Source organism: Arctopsyche grandis, chromosome 13 (genome assembly GCF_051622035.1).
Source record: "Arctopsyche grandis isolate Sample6627 chromosome 13, ASM5162203v2, whole genome shotgun sequence".
Classification (NCBI taxonomy): Eukaryota; Metazoa; Arthropoda; class Insecta; order Trichoptera; family Hydropsychidae; genus Arctopsyche; species Arctopsyche grandis.
The window spans coordinates 10,160,332-10,177,654 of record NC_135367.1 but is presented as its reverse complement, the minus strand read 5'-3'; the positions used below and the strand labels follow the sequence as shown (position 1 = coordinate 10,177,654).

Below are 17,323 nucleotides of genomic sequence, written 5' to 3'. Positions count from 1 at the left end.
AAAATATGCACATTCAATATGGTAAACGGATTATTTCTCAAAAAGTGATCTCGCGCATGTCACTCAAATCTCGATCACGGAATATCTGGCAGTCGAGTTCTCATTAGTACAATATTTCGATTGATGGTGTTTTTGGGGACCATTCAATACATTTGACCGCGGACCGGCATTTGAGTAGCGCTGCTCCAGGCGAGTTCTTGTCAAAATGTTGTCAGAAAAGCTTCAAACGTCTATTATAATTAGAGGTCGGAATCTGAAGGGGCCGGAAACATCCCGCCTATTGTTCCATTGTTGTAAATCCTTTGTAAAAAAGGTTCGGCAAACCTTTAACAATGCATTTACAATCTTTGAACAATAAACAGCCCCTTCAGATTCCGGGCTCTAATTATAATAGAGACGTTTGGAGTTATGGCTGATATGTAGACGATATAGGCTATGTCGTCTAAATCTATCGTCCACTCTCATCTCTCCAGGAGTTTGTATTTCTCCTGTCGAAGTAGCGATGGAGTGCAGACTTTGCCTTTGCTCTGCCCCACCAGACGCTTCCGTCTCCATCCATGACGATCCTCGTCCACAGCGTTTGGTGCAACGCATTTGGACCTGCTGTCAGCTGCGGGTTAGTTACACTTGCTATTGTTAACAACAACAGTTGCTTTTGTTAATTCATTAATCCTCGTAATCATCAATGCCCTTTTCATTGACAGGTTAGGAAAGGAGATCGTCTGCCAGATGTGATATGCCTTTCGTGTGTCGAAAACCTGGAATTGCTCAATAGCTTTCGAAATGCTTGTTTTCGAAGTGATAAAAGGTCGAGAGTGGGATCAAACGTATGTTTGAAAGTCGAGCCGGAGGAAGTATTGCTCGAAGATTTAATATGGGAAGATCAGTCAGATTCTAATATACGACTCAAAATTTCTAATTCACCAGACGATGATGAGGTAAGTGAATGAAATTCAATTTCCGTGAACGATTCCAACATATTGAATTTTATAACGTTTGGTTCATTTTGTAGACACATGGAGGACAAATTACTTCGAATGATAAAATTGACATTCCAGTGGAAGAATTACCATTACGAAAACCTTCAGATAAGGCGCGCTCTACACATTGTGAATTGGATGATAAAATTAATTTCCAAGACAAATCGTTTACTTCTAAACACAATCTTGTGATACATAAAACATCTCACACTCAAAGAAAGCTGCATGAATGTGAAATTTGTTCTAAGGCATTTAATAAATCACAAAGCGTCAGTGAACACATGATTGTTCACAATAGGGTAAAGCCACACAAATGTGGCATTTGTTTAAAATCATTTACTAGAAAATCTAACCTTCTGCGACATATGAGATACCACTATGAAGAAAAACCGTTCAAATGTGATATTTGTTTAAAATCATTCATGGAAAAATCTAACCTCGGTGTACATATGATTGTTCATAGTCGGGTAAAGCTATACAAATGTGACATTTGCTCGAAGGAATTTAATAGGAAACGAAGCATCAGTGAACACATGAGTGTTCATAATGGGGCAAAGCCACACAAATGTGATATTTGTTTAAAATCATTTACTAAAGGTTATAACCTCATACGACATATGAGATGCCACTCTGGAGAAAAACCGTTCAAATGTGACATTTGTTTCAAATCATTTACTCAAAAAAGCATCCTTAAGAATCATATGAAAATCCACCCTGGAGATAAACTGTTCAAATGTGACATTTGCCTAAAATCATTTACTGAAAGATTTAGACTTAAGAATCATATTAAAATCCACTTAGGAGAAAAACCGTTCCAATGTGACATTTGCTTAAAATCATTTATTGAAAGATATAAACTTAAGAATCATATGAAAATCCACCCGGGAGAAAAACTGTTGAAATGTGAAATTTGCCTAAAAGCATTTACTAGGAAATTTAACCTTATGAATCATTTGAAATTCCACTCGGGAGAAAAACCGTTCGAATGTGTCGTTTGCTCAAAAGCATTTACTAGGAGATTTAACCTTATGAAACATATGAAAACCTCTTTACATTTTTGAGTAAATGATTAGAGACAAATTTCACTTTTTAACGGTGTTTCTTCCGTCAGTCGGAGACATCAGATGTTAAAACAAACTCTTGGGTAAAATCTGAATATTGTAAAATTGATGTTAATTGTTCTTTTAATGTATCAAACAAGGTTTGTTACATTAAAAAGGTTACAAGGAGTCCCTAATTAAAGTACATGTCTTTTCAACAAGGTTTTTAATGGATTACCAGTTTTACTCAAGTTCTCTATGAATTTGCGGTAATAACTAGCCTATAAGACCTTGTAATAAAAGATTTGATTTCTTTTGGAGTTTTTGGTTTTTGATATTCCTCAATGCATCTAATTTCTTTCTGGTTTAGACAATATGCCTTTATCGGCTATTATGTGTCCGAAATAAGACCTTGGGACACAAAATCTGTCAAAATAATTGTGTCACAGTTATTAAATTTTTGAGCTTGAAAGTTCAACTTTTCGTGATTTGATTTCGTACCCAATAAGCAAAACTTGTATAAAATCTTCAATATAATATGGAAAGCCAATACCTTTTTTTACCTATGTAATTCTCTATAATACTCGTCTCTTCCTTTTTGTTGGACTTGTCGATCGACACCTCTTTCATCTCCCACACTCACCCTAGCCGGTACCATTAAACGGTGTACCTGAAGCTATTATATATATATATCCCTGTATTTCATTCATACGCCCCGTCCCCATCACTGGCATGGCATCCCTCATAACAGACAGCGAGAACGTTCGCTTCACAAAATTGATCTCCAACGAGCCAATCGGCGATAGTCGACCGTCACACGTCTGGCTTCACATAAAGGCGATTGCGGCCAACATGTGCTCGGACAGCTTCTTGAGAGTCCTGTGGTTTCGAAGACATCGATTGCAGAAAAGAGATCTTACTTTAAAGTTTAGACGAAGCCACTTTGGTGTTGGATCGTATATATGAGAATGTTAGTAGATTACGAAATTCATACGAAGAAATAAAATCAGAAGCGAACAAACCGGCCAGGAAGTGGGGAGAAATTTTTGCATCAGGGCCCAAAATTCTAGCTACGCCACTGGCACGAACAAAATAAAAATATGTTAGTAAAAAGATGTCACTACACTCGCAGATTCGCGGCGCGATTTCGCGCCGTGTTCGCACACGAGTGAAGAGCCCGCATTAGAATTATGTATAGGTGTAAAAAAAAATTACGTCATGTCGATAAGAATTTCAGTAACCGATACTAAGTTTAAGTTCGATAGGACTAATGGTGTTCAAAAAATCACCAAAATACACAGACACACACACACATTTTTTCTAGATCATGAAAACGTGATCAGCAATCGATTCTGAGTTCGAATCAGTCAAAATCTCGAGTTCGAATTTTCGCATGATCACAAAACTTCATCTATTGTTACTACGTACATAGATAAAGTAAAAAATAATGGTTGATTTCGTGATATTTTTTTTTGGCCGCGCCATATTTGACCATATTTTCTTGGAGAAAAACATTTTATACAAAAAAAATTAGCATACAATATTTTAATTTTTAAACAATCATATTTATCACACATTATTGAAATTATTTTGAAATTTTTCGCAAGAATGAACTTATTTAAAATCAGAGATTCGTGCTTTAAAAAATCAAACAATTGTATACAGTTCATATCAAAGCTGCATTTGGTATAAATACATGCTTCTAATGCAGTGGTTCTTAACCTTTTCAGTGAGCCGCACCCCATTTGAATCTGAAAATATGTTCCCAAACCCCCTTGAAAAATGAGTTTTGATATCATTTATTTAGAAAAATACATTTATTGCGAGCTTTTTTTTCTTAGCGCGCAGATATGCCACTTGATAGGACACTTTTAACAATGGCTTTTGAATTATTGCGCCACATAATTTTGTGATTTTACCACTGGCATCAAATCGAGCCTTCTTTGACTTCAAGATCTTCATAGTATGACCTGCACCTTTGCACCTGCACCTGCACTACCATGCACATTGTTGAAATGTTCTAACAACTTTGATGGTTTAAGATTGGAGTTTGAAAATATCTTGGAACCAGGGCCGGTTTTAGGGGGGGGAGGCTGGGTCGGGCGGCGCCCGAGGGCGCCAAATAAGTTAGGGCGCCACTCGATGCGTCAAAGGCACTTTAAATTTTAAAATTAGAGCGAGAAAAGCCATACAAAATTTTAGATTAGAGCGCCAAAGGCGAAATTTTTTTCTAAGGGTGTTTAGAAAAAATTGCCCGAGGGCGCCATTCGGTGTAAGGCCGACACTGCTTGGAACATAAGATGCATTGAGGTCGTTGTGTACCATATTTTTCTGTTGTACAAGTGAGTCCGTAACCATCATAATTTCGACTGGTGTCTGCCACTGTCGCAAAAACAAAATGTAATCAGTATGTATATCAGCGGAGACGGCGGTGTGCAAACTCTGAGAAAACTGTCGTTATTATTTGCGAGAAATGAGGAGAGAGCTTGAAGCGATATCCTGCCATGTTTAGTGGCCAAGATTTAGAAAAAATGCAAAAAATACAGAATAAAGCTATGAGAGGTATTTTGAATGTGAGTAGATTTAAGAGTATTGGAAGTATGTTAGATGAATTAGGATGGATGAGTATTAGAATTAGTCTAAATATTAGTACATTGTCTTTTGTTTATAAGTTATTACCTAAGTATTTTGATGATTATGTAATAAGGAATAAGTAGAAGTAGAGTAAGAAAGAATAAGACGGGTGTTTTTCACAGGGGTGTGCTCATGTATAATGCCCTCCCTGAGTGCATCAGGTCTGCTAAAAACATGGATGCATTCCTGCGAGGTGCGAAGAGACACCTCTGTGAGGGACAGTACATATAAGTTAATTATAAATTTTAGAGTTAAGTATAATAATTAAGATGTATTTTTAAATTAGCTTGATAGCTAAAATATATATAAATAAATAAATAAAATAAATTATATTATTTTAGTTATAGTTACCCAAGCACTTTCGTCACGAAAAAAATTGGCCGACGTCATCGAATATTACAATAGTTTTTAAATATCACAAAACTAAATGTATATTGTTAGAAACGCCTCCCGCACCCCCTGATATGCCTTCTCGCACCCCAGGTTTAGAACTATTGTTCTAATGGGACTATTTTTAATAGGGTTTTTTCATTGGTTACATTTACATTTCATGTTCACTGATGAAAGTATTCGTTCCATGAGGGGACATTAGATCCAGGGAGACAAGGAAAATTCAACAATATTTGAAATGTTTTTGAAAGGGACCTTTTTGATATGTAAAATATTCGAAAATTTCAACCTACCTATGTTGGTAGAGTTTGTCATTTTGTTGCCACTCTTCGATCTTTTCATTTGTCTAATTCGCCGTCAGAAATAAACAAATAGCCGTCCTTAATCTTTGTCCACTGAGGCAGATCTTGTAATAGGACCCATTAAAATACTTCTATTTCCAATTTCTACGAAGCATTTGTCCCAGTTATTCATTAATATATTTGGCTATTTCTAAATCTAAAATTACTTTTTTGATATTTATAAGTAAAAACCTTACATTTTTTCTTTCAATGGACGTAAGCTATAAGCTTAAATTATTTTACATATATGGATATTTGTAAATTATTAAAATTAAATTACTTAAATTATTTTACATATAGTAAAAATTTTAGAAAATAAATAAATCTAAAAGACAGAACAGTGAAATAAAGGACTGTCCTCTTAAATAAATGACGTATGGTCAGCGTACATATAAAGCCTACATGCATGTTCAATATATTGGATTTATTATGGGGACACTGTAACATATTTTACTAACACACGTGTAAAAGACACCCGTATTTTTACTTTATCTATGTTTTTAACACTAATTCAGAATAGATGCTGATGCTAAAATCGCAAGAAATTTCGATTTTTTAAAGAAGTATCACCATAATAATTATAATTTGCTATCAATTTTGATCACAACTCAATTTATGACATTCCAATCTTTTTGCCAATTTATTTTTTTATTTTATTAATTGAAAAATCAACAGACAGGATGTACAGAGATAGGTATAAAAAAAACAAAAAGTAAATAAATAATATATGTAACATCCGAGTCCAATAATAGATTTTTACAAAAATGAAAAAGATAAATATAAGGAAAACAAATTAAAAAGTAAAGAATAAAGGCATGACAAAATATGTAGTACATTGCATAATTAAACTATAGTATTAAAATATTTGGAAAAGGTTATAAGATAGAATATAAGAAGAAATTGAAATTTACAAATATAAAAAACAAATGAAAAAGGTAAATACAAAATAAACAAATGAAAAGGAAAAGAATGAAAGCTATAATATGATTAAATAGCACATTATTATGGGATGATAGGGACATGAAACGATACCTGCAAAAAATTCATAAATACATTATGTTGATAAGATGCATACTATTTTTATTTTATTAATCTATGCTTTCATCAGCTGAACGATCTGTAGGTGATTGATTTTATTTGTCTTATCATGTCCCATTATTATAAACAATCGATGTAATCTACGTATGTTTTAGAATATAATTAATTAGTGTTGTTGTCACTAATGATTTCTATCCGAAAATTTAATTATATATTTATACATCTTTATATGCACGATACGCGTGTATCTAGGTAACGATTTTATCTACATATTTATGAAATATTATAATTAATCTTGATTGTGCTGAATATTATTAAAAACAATCGTATCTGCATATTTGTGAAATATTATAATTAATCTTGATTGTGCTGAATATTATTAAAAATAATCGTAAGTAACCTTTTATTGGAAACATGTATATCAGTGGCTCTCACGTGAAATTTTACTTTGGCCGCATAATTAACATTGGCAGTTCTATGGAAACGACTGGTGGCTAAACCAGATTTCGCTTTTGTTGTGATTAAAAAAATGAAAGCTAATTTCTTTTACTTTTACTTGGATAAATTTATAGGTTCGGTCATTTAATAGAAGAGATTTGAAAATTTTATTACATATCTATTTGTTTGAAAATAATGCAAATTCCTCAAAACTCCTTTCTTCCAATGCGAGCCGCATGGCTGCTTCTATGTTTACACCTGTCAGCTTGTTTTGATATTTATTTTTTATGAAGTCTATTACACTGAATGATCTTTTACAGTATATAGTTGTAGGAAAAATCGACAATACTAATAAAGCAATTGTTGTCAATTCTTTAAATTGACTTGATTCTTGGTCTTATAAGTACTTGGTCATGACTCATTTTCAATAACGCGTATTTAGCGTTAGCCCAGTTAGTTAAATTGAAAAATTAAACTGAGGTCAATCTCGTTTGTAGTCCTATGAAATTTTTATTTGTCATAATCTGAAAACGGGAAGTTTCGAAAGAAAGAGTTTTAAAAAAATTCAATTCTACGAACCTTTTATCAAGTTCCAAATTTAGAGATTGAAGACACTATTATTTTACTTTGAAGCTTTTATTTTAATTTAGGTGTGTCCGTAATTTTATCTATGAAATCGCTAAAAGGCGTCGAAAGAAGGTAGAAAAATTTTTGACTTCTGACAAGAGGCTTTTCACTGTGTTTTTTAATTTGTCTATGATGAACACGGTTTCCATTGTTAGTTTTGTTTTTTGTAGTTGTCTATTTATCGAAGTAATACGCGGCAAAAAATCCTTTGGGAATAAAATTGACCCTTTTATATAATCTAATTAGGTATAAATATTAATTGCGTTTGGACGGTCTTTCAATGAAGTTTGGCTCAAAAAATTTTCAGTAAATTCACCATTTTTAACTTCAAAATATGTGCCTTGCAAATACTGAAGTCTGTGTTATGTTTTCAACATTTATATTATTCGCTAATTCGTATTTTATTGTTTACATGCTTAAATTTGATGTCCGATCTTGACCACTGGTAGAGACTCTGGTTGAGACTCCCACCGCGAGAGCAGTGTAAGCGCACGAAAATCTGATCGTCACAATTGCAATATTTGAATAGTCTCACTTTTATATCAGGAGTATGAATAAACTTTAAATACTTAAGATGGAAGTAGGCATAGAAACAAATTGGAAAAAGTTGTGCATAACTGTTTCCCAGGTAAGTGATCGAAGATAGGCTATGCATGTGTTAGAAATTGATAATTTTTACTATTTATCTGATGAATTTTATGTATAAATTCGGTTGAAATCAAATTAAAATTTAGTACTACTTATAAACCTACTTCCTAAAGATCTACGTTTGGAGAATCGTTTCGGTAAGCATTAAAATATATGAAAGTCTCATAAATTTGACTTTAAATTGTTTTTTATAATTACTATTATGTGATTACAAATTCTATGGAATATAATTCTCAAGTTTATGGAATTTGTAATCTAGAAATATATGCATTAATTTTTACATGATTATTTTAAGATCATGCGTGTGATATTTTTGATGGTTACCACGCTGGCAATGGTGCTGGGCGCCCAATTGCCTCTGAAGAGTCCCGTTGAAACTAAACTAGAGATTACACCTCGATTACGGGCATATTATCTTCTCAATGTACCAAAAACTTTTGTATCTGGAGATAAAGTAGAAATAGAAGGAAAATTGGCACTTAAATCTACATTGTAAGCTGTACAATTAAGCACATTGTAGTATAGAAAATAATAGAATACTAGAATTAAGTTACATAAATATACGTATATATGCTATAATAAAAGGTACTTGTAATTTTAGATTTTCCATCAATTTTGTGTCCAATCTAAAAAATGGACTACAAAATGATATACCTTACCAACAAAGAATTTATGTTACAAACAACACAATAGTCCTTAGTTCTAAGGCCGATAGCATTTGGGTAGAGCGTGCGATTTACAAGACGTCTCCAGTGCAACCAGGTATATAAATCAATATTATTTATTGGGTTGGTCACATCCGAATTTTTAAAATTATTGTCAGGTATAAATACAATACATATATATTTTTTATACTATTTTATTGATGTATTTCAGGGGATCGTTTTAAGGTGATATTTGAAATATTTGAAGAGGGGATATACTCCCATTTTAATAATGGTGACGAAAGAACATTCCTTGCTCATCAGAGTTCTGATAAAGAAATTAAATATATCTCAATTTGGGATGAAGATAACTACTCGGGTATAGAAAGCATTGACTCAGTCAAATTTAATTTCGTAGATTGATCATCTGTACAGAAAAATATCAATAGTAGGTAATATATGTAGTGTTGGGATTAAACGAAAGGCTGATGTATGGGCTATGGCTGTGAAAGGGTATGTTACGACCGATCGTAGGGGTGGGATGAAAAAGTGGCATAGGGCGCGAAAGGACCGCTATTTTACAGTTAGTAGAAGTTAACCTTCCACTGGGGGCGGTTGGTCGTTAAACCACCGCGTGGTGTCGTTTTAATAAACAACATGACTGAAAACGCACGTGTTTGATCTTCAATTCCACCGCCACATCCCATCGTGGTCCTGAATAGCGTCATCTATTCAGGAATTCCACCCACAATTGGAGGCTCGTCCGGGATTAGGCGGCAGTTTGAAGACCACGTGCTACAATGTATCGGAGGAGGAGGCCGACATCTGGTCGTAGGACGTCGAGAGGGGTTCGGGAGAGGGCGATAGAAGAGCCAGTCGCCAGCCGAGCCAAGCTGACTTTCCAAGACATGGAGGGCGCCGTCCCCATTTTCACCGGAAACGACGACTATCCGGTAGAAAAGTGGGTGGCGCAGATCGAAGAAGTCGCACACTCGGCAGGTTGGGGCAGCATGGAAAAGCTGCTGTTTGGGAAACGCCTGGTCAAGGGGGTGGCCGAGAGGTTCCTGCGCATACAAGATGGGGTCTATTCGTGGGAGAAACTCAAAAGCGCATTACTGGAGGAGTTCGCTCGGATGGTGAGTGGGGCGTCAGTCCACAGGAGGCTGTCCAAGTCGCAGAAAACGTCAGAGGAATCGGTCAACGAGTACTTTTACCGGATGCGGGAGATCGCGAGCGTGGGTTCGATTGAGGATCGTGACCTCATGGAATATGTCATCGACGGGATCCCTGGCAGGTCTTCTATGAAGGGGATGCTGTATGGTGCCCGCAATTTGAAGGAGTTCAGGGACAAGTTGAGCGCCTTCGACGGGCTGGTGGAAAAGGTAAAGGCAGAAGAAGCAACCGTAGCCACAGCCAAAGCAGTGCCCGCACCCTCAACTGGAAGCGGCTGGAGACCCAAGGCGAGGACGCCGGCACTGATCGACACAGGCAGTGAAGACAAACTCGCCGGCGAGAACTTCGTACATCGATGCGGCATCATCACTAGTGAAAGTATTCCTGTGGTAAGAGACCAATGTAACAATTCCGGTGCCATTCGTAGAAAAGCTGCGGAAGGAGTAAGGAGGGCTGATTCGGACTTGAAGGATGGAGAGCAAGAAAAAATCAAAGTGGAACGCGATAAAACGTCAAAACCACGAGTTCCGATCGAGGTTAAGTTGGAACAGAGTCTGCGGAGGGAAAAAGAAGAACGGGCTTCACAAGAGATGTCTGCTCATGCAGAACCCAGCGATTCCTGTTCAAGCGAGGCTGATGGAACATCAAACATGTCACATGGTCAGATGGTGAGGACCCCCTTAGAGCCTCCAGCGTCGCCGTCTCGAGCTCATTTGGACTATTCTTCAGTGCGACCGAGCACAGAAAATCGATCATCAACCACAGATTCAATTAGGATAACGAATGATGAAAGTAAGCATCGCAAACCATGTGGAATAGATGTTTCCAATAATGAAGAGGACGGTGTAGACATGGATGATCGCGGTTTGGACACGGGTGATCGAAGTGAGGACACGGGTAATGGAGGTGTAGACATGAGTGATCGAAGTGAGGACATGGGTAATGGAGGCGTGGACATGGGTGATGGAAGTATGGACGGTGATGGTTTGCATATTGGAAGGCTTTGGGACAACGGAGACATACCGTTTTCAAATAAAGATGAACCGCCTGATGGTCAATTCAGTAAAGGATCTCATGGTCATTCGAAGAATCCTAAAGATGAAGATGAAGAAAATGGGAAACATGAAGAAAAAGATATGGATAAATCACCAGAAGGAATAAGAGACCCAGTCAAAATTTCAACACCAAAGGACAATGTATTCACTTTCAAGCTCGGTCGTAGTCAGATTGATGTTACTTTAATGGAAAATAAAATAAGACCATGGATTAAGAAAGGAGTTTTTGGATATATCGGTGAACCTGGAACGATATTGGTCAATTTCATCTGTGGCAAGATACTACATGGAAAGCTGTGGGGCGACGGGAGGTCCATCGCGGACAACATCATCGGACAGCCGCGTGGAATCGCGACTGGCATCGGATAGTGTTTAGGTTGTGCCGATTGAAGTGAAGTGTGTGTCAGTGAATTAGAGAATAAGTGGAGTACCCGGAGGGGTTTTAGTTAAGCCTTACTTGATATTTGATTATTGTTAGTAGTTAAGATTTGAAATATTGTTAATGTTTTATTGATTATTCCAGTGTTTTCATGTTTGGGCGAGTGTTTGGTATGTTGAATAATGTTTTAATTTGGTTACATGCCTAGAAGAATATGAGATAATTGTATTGAAATGTAATTCTAGTGATGTTTTAAAATGTGATTTGTTTCCGATGTAAAGGTGTTAATTTTAATGCTATGTAATTCTTGTAATGATTTTAAAATGTGATTTGTTTCCGATGTGAGGGTGTTGATTTTAATGCTATGTATTTCTTGTAATGATTTTAAATTGCAATTGTGATGATTTATGTGTGACTTTAATTGTGATGATCTGTGTGTAACTTTTTTTGAAGATTGAATTGTATTGAAACGTGAAAAATTGATACGATACTGAAATAAGTTTGAGATTATTGTGGAGTATGTTGAAGACTACTGTGAAGTATGTCTGGGATTATTGAGAAGTATGTCTGAAAATTATGTGTAATATGATTGAGGAATGGCCCGGCAGGTGAGAGAAACCTGAGGGCAGGTTTGTGGTCAGGAAAGGCCGAGTTGTAGTGTTGGGATTAAACGAAAGGCTGATGTATGGGCTATGGCTGTGAAAGGGTATGTTACGACCGATCGTAGGGGTGGGATGAAAAAGTGGCATAGGGCGCGAAAGGACCGCTATTTTACAGTTAGTAGAAGTTAACCTTCCACTGGGGGCGGTTGGTCGTTAAACCACCGCGTGGTGTCGTTTTAATAAACAACATGACTGAAAACGCACGTGTTTGATCTTCAATTCCACCGCCACATCCCATCGTGGTCCTGAATAGCGTCATCTATTCAGGAATTCCACCCACATATATGTATGTATATATAAAAAATATTATTTGCATTATGCATAAAAAATTCTAGTTGTGTTTTGTATATGAAATAAACTATTAAATTATGTTTTATATCAGCCAGGCATATGATGAATAATGTGATAAACATTTTACCCCTTGTGAAAAATGAATTGAATGAATTAATAAAGACCTGTGTATAATTTGTGTTTCTATTTTTATAAAATGCCTTTACATAATCTCTGTACCAAATACGCATGATCAGACTCGATGCAACCCTTAGGTCTTCCATACATGTATCTACACTTCAGTCGAATAAACTTCTTGAACGATTGGTACATACATACATACATACAGACCCACGACAGGAAGTTCTTACCACTAGCGTAAAACTCGTTTTTTGTCGATTTTGTTAAATTTTAGAACAGGAAATGAAACAAAACTTTTTATTATACACGCATAATATATTCATCAATAATATTTACAAAAAAAAATTGTAATTAACTTAATATTTAGTTGTCCCCCCCGTATTTGTTATAACAGCCCGAATTGATCTATATGCATGACTGTATTGTTTTTTTGATTTTTGAATTATTTTTCCATGTTTCTATTATTTTTTCTTTTAAATTATCTAACATAGTATTAGGGCTGTTATAAAAAATACTTTTTAATACCCCCAACAATTTTCAATCGGATTTAAATCCGGTGAATTACCTGGCCATAATAAAATTCGAATATTTTTTGTGGTCAGGTAGTTGTTAATTGTTTTGGCCGTATGACATCTTACATAAAAATGTAATTACTTGCATCCATCCCCTCTGATTCAAAATAAGACAAAAATACGTTCAACAAAAATTTTTTGTATTGATCCTGCCCCAATGTACGGGTCCAGCCCCTTATGGGTCTAGCCCCTTTTCCGCTAATAGCGGACCACACCATACAGATGCATTATATTTTATTGTTTGAATGGTGCATTCGTCGCTCAGCTTCTCGGAAGGTCGTCTTCTGATGTATTGAACAAAATCTGTCATTGTCCTTAGAATTGTTTCGTCAGAGAAACAAACTTAAAATGAATGAAAAATTAGTACATAGGAGATTATCAAGTATTTTTTAGTTTAATATTAATATTGAAACAATACCTTTTTCCAATCATCAACAGTCCATTGCTGATGTTCCTGAGCTTTTTTTTCATCGTTGGTGTCAATTTTGGCTTTTTTATGGGAGTTCGGCTCTTGACGTTAACTTCACGAAATCTACGTTGCATCGTCCTTCTGGATATATCGATACCCTCTTGGTTCAGAATAGCTTGAATGCCTTTATTAGGCACCTTACGGTTCTCCAAAGCTATGGTGATGATTTTTCGATCCGTTCGCGGTGTGGTTTTTCGTTTTCTCCCACATTTGTAGTATAATGTAGCAGTTGGAGAAACTCCCTATTGTACCAATTGTGCAATATGGGCTACCGTAGGGTGAGAAACATGAAGGTTTTTTGCAATTTGTCTGTAACTATATGTCTTTTCACTAATATGCGTTGCAATGGCCACTTTCACATCTTCTGAAATGGTTTTTTTGGAGCCATTTCAAAAAAAAAATTTTTGATTAAAAAATCAAAAAATATATTAAAGCGAACGTAAAAACACAATAATATTAATTTACAACTTATATTTAAAATATTTAAAAATAATTAAATCTTAAGTCTATTTTTAAGTCAATAATTGTTAATTAACACAGCGTGTTAACAGGGCGAAAACTGACCGTGAACTGATTCTTTGTTTCTTTCATCCCCAGTTTCAAAATTTTCGGTTTTTTTCACCACCACATGTAGGTTGCAATTCAATCTATCTACCAGTGTTAAAATAAAAACGTGTTTCCCACATGTTTGTCAAATTTGTCACAAGTTTCGCAAATTACGCTAGTGGTAAGAACAATCTGTCATGGGTCTGTATATTGTTCACTAATGAAAATATTCGTTCCATGGGGAGACATTAGATCCAGGGAGACAAGGAAAATTCAACGATTTTTAAAATATTTTTGAAAGGAACCTTTTTGATATGTAAAATATTCGAAAATTTCAACCTACCTGTGTTGGTAGGGTTTGTCATTTTGTTGCCACCTTCGATCTTTTCATTTGTCTAATTCGTCAGAAATAAACAAATAGCTATCCTTAATCTTCCTCCACTGAGGCAGATCTTGTAATAGGACCCATTAAAATCCTTCTATTTCCACTTTCTACGAAGCATTTGTCCCAGTTATTCATATAATCATTACAGGTTTGATAAAATTTATGAATTACATCTATTAATATTTTGGCATTAATATATTTGGCTATTTCTAAATCTAAAATTACTTTTTTGATATTTATAAGTAAAAACCTTACATATTTTCTTTCAATTTATTGACATAAGCTATAAGTTTCAATTATTTTAAATATATGGATATTTCACGCATTGACTTCACGCAAATTAAAGGACAAAGTAAAAATTTTAGAAAATAAATAAATCTAAAACGGAACAGTGAAATAAAGGACTGTCCTCTTAAATAATTGACGTATGGTCAGCGTACATATAAAGCGTACATGCATGTTCAATATATTGGATTTATTATGTGGACACTGTAACATGCTTTACTAACTCACGTGTAAAAGACACCCATATTGTTACTTTATCTATGTTTTTAACACTAATTCAGAATAGATGATGATTTTTATGAAAATGGTAAAATATACAAAATTTTTCGTCAGTGTACCATTTATGTATGCATCTGAACATACATACATACATTATTTTGATAATATGCGTACTGTTTTTATTAATCTATGCTTTCATCAGCTGAACGATATGTAGTTGATTGATTTTGTTTGTCTTAACATGTCACATTATTATAAACAATCGATGTAATCTACATATTTATGTGCATATGTATTAGAATATAATTAATTGGTGATGTTGTCAATAATGATTTCTATCCGAAAATTTCATTCTTTATTTATACTATTTACTAAGAAAGACTTTCGTTCAGTTTCAGTGAGCGTACACTAGAAACGTTGGTGCAAGCGTACTAACTCGAGCAATCACCGATCGAGTTAGTACATTTAGATAAAAATATAAAATATGGAGATAGAAAACCAATCCTTATGAACGTGGTGAAATAAAAAACTGACCAAAAAAAATGCAAAATAGCACAGAGAAAAAATCCGTAATAAAATATATACATGCAGAGAAATCGCATCACTTTCAATTGTTCGATTTTTTTTAATTACATGAAGCTATACACAAGTTTTTTTGGTTTTATTATTTGATTTCAACTATTTAACATGTTTTACGATTAAAAAATATTATTTATATTTTTAAATTAAGGCGAGATACGAATTTAAAAAAAAATGCAAAATAGGGCATTTTTCTTATATGTATTTCAAATGTCTCTAGCTAAAATAATATTACAGTATATATTTTTCTATGAATTAAAATACATAGGCAATGCACATATGACAACAATAAATAGTAATATAATAATCACTAGTCAATCGTCTTGCTTCTATGATGGGATGGTACCTGCCGGTGGGGACAATACGACTTTTTTTAGTATGTCGTCCGAAATTTCTGCAAACCATACATTTTCAACAGTTTTTTTAACTCATAATTTGCCCCAGGGTGTTGTTTTTATTCCCTTTGCTTCATAATAGCCTGTAAATATTCGATAGGTTGTAAGTCTGGACTATTGTCTGGTCATTTTAGTGACCCTAAACCCTTTTTAACGGCAGTTATATGGAAAAAGATGGTTTTACTGCGAAAAATTCCACAAAATTTGGACTTAAGATGATTGGGAGAATGTAATCTTTACTGACGAGAGCAAGTTTAATATTGGCGACTCCGACAGAATAAATTGGATGAGGAGAAAGCCGAACGAACATTTCAGTTATCAGTGTGTCTATTATCTATCGGGGCTATTGTCTGGTTATTTTAGTGATGAATATCTATGTACTTTCTCTTTGTATTTTTTTATTTGTAAAAAAATAGCCGTCCAAACTTAATAAAATGCTATTAAATTTGTTTAATGATATCAATCACTTATTTTAAATACAATAAATAAAATTTTTTTAATTTTATAATTTAAATACAATAAAAAAATCTTTTTTAATCGTAAAACATGTTAAATAGTTGAAATCAAATAATAAAACCAAAAAAACTTGTGTATAGCTTCATGTAATTTAAAAAAATCGAAAACATCGAACAATTGAAAGTGATGCGATTTCTCTGCATGTTACTGTATTTTTGACTTTTAAAATTCGCTAGAAATTTAATTATAAGTATTTTAAAACAATAAAAAATCACAATCAATAGAAAAAACATCTGACTATTGATTCCAATACTCACTTTGATCACAGAAATACTAGATTTTGAATTAAAGACCGCAAAAGCCGAAAAACTAAAAATCGCGCATTTTTTTAAACCCTCATATCTCGTTAAGGAGACCCAAACAACAAAAATCATTATCATAGTCGAATCCAGTAGGTCAAACTTAGTAATGATTGGTTAGTCTCTGCTCTGGTAACTCAAAAACGTGATTTTTTGTTGCTCAGTGTAATTGTTCATCCATTTGACAATGTAGTCGTTGTGTACGGAAGTGCATATGGAAGTTCGTTCACTTGTATATGTATCTTTCAGGACTCGCAAGACACGCATATAGTCATAATAAATGTTATCTTTTGGGAGTGGATGGCGTGTGCACTTCGGCATCGCGCATTACATATTGCAATTCAACGTACGTATGAACACAAAAGTCAAACAAATGTCAAATAAAGTGCGCGCAGCGGCCGGCAGAGGCGCGCATAGCTTGCTCTCACGCACTCGTAGCCACGCCCCAACACCTACTGGCACGCACATATACACGTGCGTCCTATGCGTTTCGATGCGACCGGGATCGCCGACGGGTGCAGACGAATAAAGGTCTGTTCATACTTAACAGCACTGCACGACTCCGTTTCAAATATGTCATTTTATTACATTTCTATTC

General features: G+C 34.8%; 2 protein-coding genes and 1 long non-coding RNA gene across 3 annotated transcripts; 2 read left to right on the top strand and 1 right to left on the bottom strand.

The window, feature by feature from the left end:
- The first annotated feature begins 210 nt into the window (after positions 1-210).
- Positions 211-3,015, top strand: LOC143921105 (uncharacterized). The gene is made up of 3 exons (XM_077444233.1): positions 211-616; positions 705-938; positions 1,013-3,015. The coding sequence occupies exons 1-3, from the start codon at positions 503-505 to the stop codon at positions 2,039-2,041; spliced, it is 1,377 nt and encodes a 458-aa protein (XP_077300359.1). The 5' UTR covers positions 211-502; the 3' UTR covers positions 2,042-3,015.
- Positions 3,016-8,220: 5,205 nt separating this feature from the next.
- Positions 8,221-9,232, top strand: LOC143921108 (uncharacterized). The gene is made up of 4 exons (XM_077444235.1): positions 8,221-8,273; positions 8,432-8,628; positions 8,738-8,898; positions 9,013-9,232. Exons 2-4 carry the CDS (start codon positions 8,435-8,437, stop codon positions 9,201-9,203), a joined length of 546 nt encoding a protein of 181 aa, XP_077300361.1. The 5' UTR covers positions 8,221-8,273; positions 8,432-8,434; the 3' UTR covers positions 9,204-9,232.
- A 3,530-nt stretch (positions 9,233-12,762) lies between these two features.
- On the bottom strand, positions 12,763-17,182 carry LOC143921109 (uncharacterized). The gene is made up of 4 exons (XR_013261394.1): positions 16,684-17,182; positions 13,451-13,865; positions 13,239-13,374; positions 12,763-13,181 (listed from the first exon to the last, which is right to left on the bottom strand). It is a non-coding gene; the product is annotated as an uncharacterized LOC143921109 (long non-coding RNA).
- Positions 17,183-17,323: the final 141 nt, after the last annotated feature.